We start from the raw sequence: 10,135 nt of genomic DNA on the forward strand, positions 1-10,135 counted from the left end.
AATGTAAATTAGCCATTAAAATATCTTTTTGTGTAAGCAATCACAATATAAACAAATATTCTTTTAAATTAGCTTGAATTGAATGAAAATAGTTTTTTTTTTCAGGTTGTTTCCAGAAAGGTTAAAATCTGATTTACAACCTTCATTAGAGCGAAAAGATTGATTTGATAAGATTTATTCCAAATATTCATTCTCCCCGAGATTCTAACAGTTGATTTTGAATGATATTAAAGGTAAAGACCAGTATTGGAAACGTCCCAATTTTAAAAAATGAAATGGAAGCTCTCATTACCAATCATGTGAAAGAATATGTTTTGACTAATACATGATGATAACAACTTTGCCGGGAAACCGCCTACTAATTCATATATTTGGTAAATTTGTTTCTCTCATGGTCTGTGAGAGATATAGGGTAGTCCCATATACATCTTTCTGTGTATAGTGCTTGTAACTTTACGAAGAATGGGCCAAATTTCTTATCATTTTGATGATTCCAGAACCTTGCAGATGCTAGATGCTAGATGATAAACCTTTTCTGATCGATTCCACAACGTTTCTTTCACAATGCAATCGCATGACCATAACTGGTCTTTACCTTTAATTAAACACGAGCATGAACTGAATTGTTCTACATGTAACTGCTTACAAAAACTTATAATGTTGTTAATTGCAAGGTAAACAGAAAAAGGCATATCAAATTTAGTAGGTTTGAGGTACGGTTCCCTACCGGTTACTAAAAGCTCGTTTGCGTTGCTGGCTGCCATGGATATCAAAGCCACGCCCATTGGCGGGAAACATGTGCTATATATCTGTGGCTGCAGCGAGGTCGATTTCAAATAAATAGTCAAAACAAAGGCTTCTACGGGAATTTGTAGCTTTAATTGGAGTCATTTTCGTTCCAGTAAATTCCCGTAGAAGCCTTTGTTTTGACTATTTATTTGAAATCGACCTCGCTGCAGCCACAGTGAAAACTCTTTGCCTGACATAATGACAAATCTTAAGACTGAAATCTCCTTGATGCTCTGTCAAAAAGGGGATTCTTGGACCTCAGCACAACCATGTTAATGTAGCCTTCTGAGTGTTTGATATCAAGTGGTTATCAATAGGTGGCGCTATACTAGGCACCTTGCCTGAGGAAGTGCTATTACAAATATATGTGTGTTCATGTCATGCATCAATAATACAAAAACAAATGACTTGGGTGATAACTTAATTAAGTGCAACTGTCACAACATGGCTCCTTTAAATTAAGAATTAATTTACCCTAAAAACGCCATTACAAATAAACAAAATGGTCGACAGCCTCGGCTAAATCTAAAGCATCAGAATACAATTGTAAAGCTTAAAACTTGCATAGCATTATATCTGTCGCGTCGCTTAAATTCAAAATCACACAAGTACGAACAAAGTACTCATGTTATAATACACTGTCCACAAAATGGAATTACGGTAAGTACATATAATCAAAAAGAAGCATTTAAATGCCGAATCTTAGATTATACTTCATATTCTTCAAACAGTCATCCGTAATCTCGATCGGACACTAGAAAAAACATAAATATACATCAATTAGATATCAGTATTCTTGACTTGAGTCTGTACTTTGCACATTCACTGAATTAAATTCTCGGTGAATTAGAGTTCAAATTAAAGGCAAATGTCTGCAGTTTGATCATTTAAGTTATAGTTCGTAAATAAAAGTATCAGTCTTCAGTCCTGTGGCTCCTTGGCCGGGAATTCTTCCTGGTCTACGTTCGGAACAAGAAGAACTAGCTTGTGGATAGGGCGATCGAGGTAACTCACTTGGTTATTTCGTTTTCCCTTATGATCTAGATTCCTATCCCCTACCGCAATTCTAACTTTACGAATATAGTCATCTTTGGATTCGTATACCTCAACGATTCTTCCAAGAGGCCATGTATTTCGTGGGGCGTTAACGTCCTTGATGATCACTACGTCTCCAACTTTCATGTTGCGACGGGGCTTGGTCCACTTCTGCCGCGACTGCAACTGACTGAGGAACTCCTTCCTCCAGCGACACCAGAATTCATTCGCCAAATGTTGCACTCGTCGCCAACGCTTCCTCGCGTAGACGTCCTCTCGAGAGAAACTCCCAGGAGGTGGAAGAATGACCCTCGATTTTTGAGTCAACAGATGATTAGGCGTTAGTGGAGTTGGATGAGTTGGTTCGTTCAGAAAATCGGTGGTCAGCGGGCGACTGTTTACAATGGCTGCTGCTTCGCACATCAAGGTCCTCAAGGACTCGTCATCTAGTTGCTGACCCGCCTGATGAAGCAGAGCATCTAGGACTTGACGTATTGAACGAATTTGTCTCTCCCACACTCCACCCATGTGGCTTGAAGCAGGTACATTGAATTTGAAGGCAATGAAGTCGCACCCCTCCCTCAGAAGAAAGTCCTTCACTCGATCCTTACTGGATTCAGCACATCGTCTAAACTCTGCCTCAGCACCAACAAAGTTTGTTCCCCTGTCACATCGTAGTTGTCTCACAGGGCCTCTCACAGAGATGAAACGTCTAAGAGCGTTGATAAATGCGTCCGTGGTGAGAGAGTTCAGAACTTCAATGTGTACACCTCTGGATGCCATACAGGTGAACAGTAGTCCATAACGCTTCAGTTCTTTCCGTCCTTCTTTGATTATCCACGGCCCAAAGCAATCAACTCCAGCATACGTAAATGGTGGGGCCGGGGTAAGACGGTCCTCTGGCAAGTTGGCCATTTTCTGCACTTGTAGAGAATGTCGAAGTCTGCGACAGATCACACACTGAGAGATGAATTTTGAGACGAAGTTGCTGCAACCCAAGATCCAAAATCCCTTTGCTCTGAGATGGTTGATAGTCATGCCCCTTCCTCCATGAGCAACATCAGTATGACAATGGGACACGATCAACTTGGTCAAATGGGTCTGAGGTAGGATGGCAGGATGTTTGCTTTCAAATGAGAGGTCCGACCCCCTCAAACGTCCTCCTACTCTTAGGATGCCATCATTGTCTATGAAGGGGTCAAGATGATGCAGACGACTGGTGGTCTTACAGTGACGTCTTCTTTCTCTTTCATTGTGCCATTTGTCACCCTCTACTGCTTTCATGACATCAAAGGTCCTCCTTTGAGTCAACTTTATGATCTCCTTTTCAGCTTGCAGGAGTAGTTCGGCAGATAGAGGTTCCATCACAACATTCTTGACACCATCTTTCTTTTCTCTCTTGTCCCGTCTTTCATAGTAACGTCTCTGTAAGTATGATCTGAGACGTAGACAGTTTGCCACAGCTCTCTTTGCTCGATACCAACTGGAGAGATGATCAAAACGTTCCAATTCGAGCTCGTCTACTTTCTGCACAGAGGCATGGGTTTGACTTTTCACTTCAGGATCTTTAGAAAGATCTACATCTTCCTCCTTTCCCTCATCTGGAATTTCCTTTTCCCAAAGGAAGTCTGGACCTGCAAGCCACTTTGATGATTCGACTTGATCAACCATAAGACCTCTTGATGCTCCGTCAGCTGGATTAACCTTAGTGCCGATATGCCTCCACTGCAAGGGTGATGATTCGTCTCTGATCTGGCGTACTCTATTTGCGACAAATACATGAAAGCATCTTGACTCGTTCTTGATGTACCCCAAAACCACTCGGCTGTCAGTCCAAAAGACCTCTCTGTCAAATTTGAGACCTAATTCCGTTCGAAGAAATGAGCTCATTCTCACTGATAAGACAGCTGCGGCGAGTTCCAACCTTGGCACTGTGACTATCTTGATCGGAGCAACTCTGGATTTACCCATCACGAGCGTACAATGTACTTTCCCATTCTCATTTGTCAATCTCAGGTTAGAACAGTGGCCGTAACCAAGGTTGCTTGCATCACAGAAATGGTGTATCTCCACATTCTTAATCTCCCCGAAGCCTTGTGGCTTGTAACATCTGTTGATGGAGATTCTTTCCAGTTGAAGAATGTCAGTTTTCCACCTATCCCATCTGGCTTGCAGCACGTCTGAGAGGGGATCGTCCCATGCAGCAGAGCTTCTACACAGTTCCTGAAGTATTAGCTTCCCAGGTAACAGGAGTGGGCTAACAGTCCAAGGGGGTCGTACACTGACATAACAGTCGATAGAACGCCTCTCCTGGTCAGTGGCTTATCTTGGAAGGTCATCCTAAAGCGAAACGTGTCAGATTCTACACACCATTGGACCCCGAGTGCTTTCTCGATGGGAAGATTATCGTGTAGAAGATTCAATTCTTTAACTTCCTTGGCTCTGTCTTCTGCTGGAACTGATTCAAGTACTTTCCTGGAGTTAGAGACGATTTTATGGACATGTAGCCCTCCATGTTCGCACATTTTCTTGGTTTTTGCGAGTAGTTTGATAGCCTCTTCTTCTGTTGCTACAGCTTTCAGCCCATCATCAACATAAAAGTCTTGCTGTATGAACTTGGCTGCATCTTGACCGATCACATCTGCCATGTCTGTTGCTATCTGTTTCAAACCAAAGTTGGCACATCCGGGGGATGAAGCAGCTCCGAACAGATGCACATTCATACGATAGTCAACAGGCTCTTGGTGGTAGTCTCCATTTGGCCACCAGAGGAAGCGTAAGCAGTCACGATGTTCCTTGTTGACATGAAACTGATGGACATTTCCTTTATGTCACACATGAAGGCCACTTTCTCTTTCCTAAACCTGCAAAGTACTCCAGCTAGTGCATTGGTCAAATCAGGACCCGTCAGAAGATGAGAGTTCAAACATTCCCCCTTAAATTGTGAGCTGCAGTCGAACACCATTCTGAGTTTCTTTGGTTGCTGCACTCCGTGGTGGGGAATGTACCATCGATTGCCTGATTCACCCGGTTCAGATACCCTCTCTGCATACTTCTTGTGAAGAAGGTTGTTCATTTGCTGTAGGTACCGATCATAATAGGTAGCATCATTTTCAAACTTCCTCTTGAGATGGTCCAGACGTTTAACGGCCACGAATCTGTTGTTAGGCAGTGTAGGCATCTCCTCCTCCTTAAACGGCAGCGGCATCTCATAATGTCCACTCTCTGTAATGTGGACCTCCTTCTTCATTAGCCTAATGAACTTCATGTCATTCTGGGAATAGGGTTTCTGTTTCCTATCTGGAGTGAAGTCAGCCTCTAGAAGTCGAACAACATGAAGAGGGGCTATCTCTTCCTTCATGTTAGCTGAATGAATAAAAATCACTTCCGATCGCTGTCCTTTCAGCTGCACCTCATCAGGCACAACTCGTACTATTGTGCGATGGCTCACACCAAAGGGATCGTTGTGACTGTCCGCATACCCTGCCTTTACTGTGCCAACAATGCTCCATCCTAGATCCGTCTGGATTGCGTATGGACCTCTATCATCAGGAGAGTGGATAACAGCACGTGGAGCAAGAGCCTTGGCACAGTCAGGAGTAGGGATGTGATTTCGATCTGCTGGCATGATGTCTCTCGCGAAGGTAGGAGGGAGGCTGATGATCTTCTTGGGGTCGTTGAATGCTTTCACCCGAAGACCAGTCACCTTTTCACTTGCAATTCTCTCATTCGCCCTGGTCATGGTAGAGAGTAGCAGGTTTACCCCTACTCCTTTGATTCCCATCGCCTCTTTAGTATTCGTGAGAATAAAGGATGTGTCTGATTGTGTGTCCAGCAGAGCATATACTAATCTATCCTTGTGGCAGGACTCATGAGACAGCCACACCGGAACTATCATTGATGACTTTGTAGAATGACTGGAATCAGAATTTGATGCATAGGATTTTGATTCCAAGGTTCTCTTTTTACCCCTTTCTCTGCTTGCAGCATCCTGTCGTCTTTCCTTCCACTCATCATCATGTAGAACAGTAGGATGTTTCCCTCTGCAAGAAGAGCATGTATTTCTCTTGTTACATTTCTTTGATATATGTCCCTTCTTAAGGCAGCCGAAACAGAGTCCATTGTCCCTCACAACCTTTCTTTTCTTCTGCATCGTCTCTGAATTGAAGGGAGAACATTCAGTGAGGTGATGTCGACCTTTGCAGAAGATGCATGTTAGAATCCCTCTCTCAGCAGAGCCATCTCTCTGATTCTGATGAGTTTCCGTCTGCATAAAGCTGGAAGTAGCTGATTTCTTCCTTTCATTCGAGGTCTGCAGGGATTGAAGCGAGGTTACAGGGTCATTAGCAACTACAGCTTCTTCTTCAATGAACTCGGTGAAAATAGAGAAGGGTGGGAATGTCCCCCACTCTCGCCTCCACTGCACAACCTTTCTGCTCCATTTCACGACCAACCAATCTGGGAGTTTCATCAGTAGCTTCCGGTTTTCTCTTTCATCATCAAGATGACTTAAGTGATGAACATACTTTGAAGCTGTGTCACACTGCTTCAAAAAGTCTCCAAGTCTCCTCAGACCAGATGCATCTCTCGAACCCACTCTTGGCCAGGAGTCTAGCTTATCTCGATAGGCATTGGATACCACAAATGGATCTCCGTATCTCTGCTCCAATACCTTCTTTGCCTCGTTGTATCCTGCAGCATCTCCAATCATGGAATAACCTTGAACCAGGGATTTCGGCTCACCACTGAGATACTTTAAAAGAAAGTAGAACCTTTCTTCGATGGGAATTCCTCGATGCTCGATTAAGGCGTCGTAGCTTCTCTTCCATGATGTATACTCAAGCGGATTGCCTGAGAAATGTCCGGGCTCCGGAAGAGGTAGTCTATTCAAGCAGAGCAGCTCCTTTAAACTGTTGGCGAGAACATCTTCGTTGCTGGACTTTTCTGCTGGTTGATGAATAACTTCATCATCTTTCTGAACTGCAGGCTCCATGGGAGAGACGGGTGCTTGTTCGTTGACCCAGTCTCGAACTCCTGGTTTTGGTGAGCCGGAACCAGACTTTGAAGCGTGAGTTCCGCCTTTTAACTGGATAATGATTCGCATGGTCTCTCTCATGAGGGATGAATGCTCCTCTTCCATCTCATCAAGCCTGTCTTCACCATCATCTTCGAGACTTGCTGAAGGTGCTAAATCAGCGAGCTCTTGTTGTACAACAATGGCTTTGTCCATAGCTTCCTGTACGTTGTTGCGGGATTCCTTGATCACCTCTGCTTTGATGTCGTCTTCTACAATAAGCTGTCGATGCTTATTTGCCATTCTACACCAAAGTCGAATAGCGACTTTCCATGACTTCGATGCGACATCAGCTTGGTGCTTGATACCCTTCTCTGTGGGTTTTCTATCCCTTTTGCTCGCTTCTTCTCCTTCAGACATGATGACGGTCTCTAGCTAGTGATGGAAGATTCACTTCTTGAAAGAGAGCTGTGCGCAGACAAAAATAAAATTGGGGTTATAAAAATGATTTACATTAGTGTCTATTTATATTTAAATAGATTGGATTGAATTATGGATCTTCCTAAAGAAGATGGGTTATAAAAATGATGTACATTAGTGTCTATTTATATTTAAATAGATTGGATTGAATTATGGATCTTCCTAAAGAAGATGGGGACTCCACTGTGGATTTAATGAGCTAACACAATGAATTAAATAAGAACAAACTAGTGACTGATCGAATGACTGTAATTTAACGGATTTATGTATGTATTCAGATCAACATGAAGTATTCAAAATGCTCTCTTTGTTTTTTCAGGGATGACTGCGGATCACTTCTCCTCCTACACCGCAACGTTTAAACTATTAGCTTTCATCGACGTCATCGTTCTCCTCCTAATAGTGGTCGTGAGATGCAGACCGAAAGCAATCCCGGTCTGAACATGCTGTATTGGAAGCGTCTTACATTATTATATCTTTTATAGTGAGGTCTAAAAGCGAGTTCAGGATTTGGCTTCTGTTTACATTATTAGCAAAATATTTTTTAACAAACCATTTCTTTTCCTTTTTCATAAAAGTATTTGGAGCATATTAGGTATCGGAAGCGTTAAGGCTTTTGCAACTTTTTTGTATTTAAACAAATATTTTTTTACAAACTTTGTTGGGCATGAAGATATTTGGAGCATATCAATAGAAAAAAGGGTAATCAACTGAATCATACTTGAAGATAAGGTGTGGTTCATACTTCATTGACTTATTTCTTATCATTTGACATGTAATTTATATGTATGTTTTTAAAACTTGTATGTAAGGGTTTCGGTAAATAAAAACAAACAAACAAACATGAAATAATGCATGACATTCTAATAAGTTTATTTATTGGTTTAATTATACATATTTGAAGAAATAAATGAGAGCTATATGCTATCTCAAACATGGACTACCTGAGTCAAACGTGTAGCACTGCTTGGTGTAATACGAGTTTGGGTTTTTATAATCTGGAATATACCGAGTACAGAGTTTAGTCGAAGAAATTCATTAACAGTATCATCATCCTTCAATAAGACAATATTAAAATCCCCAATTATATCAATATGCCTATGTTCATTACTTAATTTGTTAATAACATTGTAAAATTCAAGGAATATTTCATGATTTGATTCCGGCTTTCTATAAATAACACCAACAGTAGACCTTTTACGGTTTTTATCTAAAAAGTCAAACAAATATTCACATGTTAAATTGGTTTCTTGATTATAAACGATATCTGTCCTTATCATGCGCGGTTCCAGGATTTCTTAGGGGGAGGGGCCCAAATTTGAAATTATGCGAGCCAAATTTTGGTACGTAACGGTGACCAGCAGTGGCGTCATGAGCAAAAACTTTTTTTTTATTTGGAGGGGGGGGGGGGACAAAAACAAAAAAAATCCGCATCACCCCACTCTTACATGCAGGCCACGCTAATAAGTGGGTGGGGTAAGTATTTACGATCAGGTAGAGTGTAGCGTAAATTGGCCGGGGTCAAGGGGCGGAGCCCCTGGAAGCTTAGGGGGTATGGGCATTTAATTACGGTCAGATGGGCATATTTTGATACATTATACATGACACTGGCAGGTCACTAATTGGCGTGGGGTCCAGGGTGCCGAGCCCCCGGAAGCTCAGGGGTTTAGGCAATAAAATACGGTCAGATGTGCATTTAGGGGCCCGCCTTAGAGCCATTGGTGGGTTCGAGGAGGCGGAGCCCCCGGAAGCTCATGGATTTTAGGCGTTTAATTACGGTCAGATGAGGCTATTTTGATAGCTTATTTGTGACACTAGCAGGACACTTATTGGTGTGGGGTCCACGGAGCGGAGCCCTCAGAAGCTCTGGCGTTTTATCATTTTTTAACGGTCAGATAAGCATTCAGGGGCCCGCCCTAGGGCCCCTGGTTGGGTCGAGAGGGCGGAGCCCCCTGAAGCTCAGGGATTTTAGGCATTTAATTACGATCAGATGAGCATATTATGATACATAACTAGCAGGACACTAACAAGGGCGGATCTAGCTTTTTGCCAAGGGGGGGGGGGGGGATTCGCATTTCTCGCTACGCTCTACCCTTCCATTAATTATATAGCCCCCTCCCCACTTTGGAAGACGTTTCGCGGGCATGCATGTAAACATAAAAAGTGTTGGTAATGCGGATTTGCTTTCTTCCCTTCTGCCCCCTCCCCCCCCCCAAAGAAAGTTTTTGCTCATTACGCCACTGGTCTCTCGCATTTTGTACCCCCCCCCCCCCCCCCTGGTCATGAAAAGAGATCGCCGCTCCTGTGTATGTGTATGCCTCTATCACTTAGAATGTAATCACTAACATCACTTAAATGATTCTTCTCCTCTCCTTCTTCTTCATTTTCCTCTTACTTGTAGTTGTAGTAGTAATAGCAGCATGATTTCAAGACAATATCATGTTTGTCGATCATAGTTCTACATATCTTGATGTCCAGGCGCGTACGCACTGGGGGTTGGGGTCCCCCCCCCCCCCCAACGAAACAAAATATCGATCGGCCAAACTTTCAAATTTTGGGACAAAAAAAAAATGTGCTTTTAGAGAGAGAGAAATAAATAAATAAACAAATAAAAAAAAAAGGAAGAACATGAAACTCACTGCTTACAGATTACATTTCCAATGAGTTGGATCAACATGTGCCTACGAAGTTGCGAACGAAAGTACAACAATACGAAAATAGAAGTTCTATATATTTTCACACGCTAGTGAGGGGAATTTCTTGATTATTTCCAATGAAACCGATTGCGGAAAGCCTAGACTGTATTTTAAACTTTTT

At 42.5% G+C, this 10,135-nt stretch overlaps 2 protein-coding genes across 2 annotated transcripts; both read right to left on the reverse strand.

The window, feature by feature from the left end:
• Positions 1 to 1,710: 1,710 nt before the first annotated feature.
• LOC100890809 lies at positions 1,711 to 3,795 on the reverse strand. The gene has a single exon (XM_030983870.1). It carries the CDS (start codon positions 3,793 to 3,795, stop codon positions 1,711 to 1,713), a length of 2,085 nt encoding a protein of 694 aa, XP_030839730.1.
• A 748-nt stretch (positions 3,796 to 4,543) lies between these two features.
• On the reverse strand, positions 4,544 to 7,258 carry LOC100890721. Its single transcript, XM_003729171.3, has one exon. The coding sequence runs from the start codon at positions 7,256 to 7,258 to the stop codon at positions 4,544 to 4,546; it is 2,715 nt and encodes a 904-aa protein (XP_003729219.3).
• Between the last annotated feature and the right edge of the window lie 2,877 nt (positions 7,259 to 10,135).

Source organism: Strongylocentrotus purpuratus, unplaced genomic scaffold, assembly GCF_000002235.5.
Source record: "Strongylocentrotus purpuratus isolate Spur 01 unplaced genomic scaffold, Spur_5.0 spur5_scaffold_13, whole genome shotgun sequence".
Classification (NCBI taxonomy): domain Eukaryota; kingdom Metazoa; phylum Echinodermata; class Echinoidea; order Camarodonta; family Strongylocentrotidae; genus Strongylocentrotus; species Strongylocentrotus purpuratus.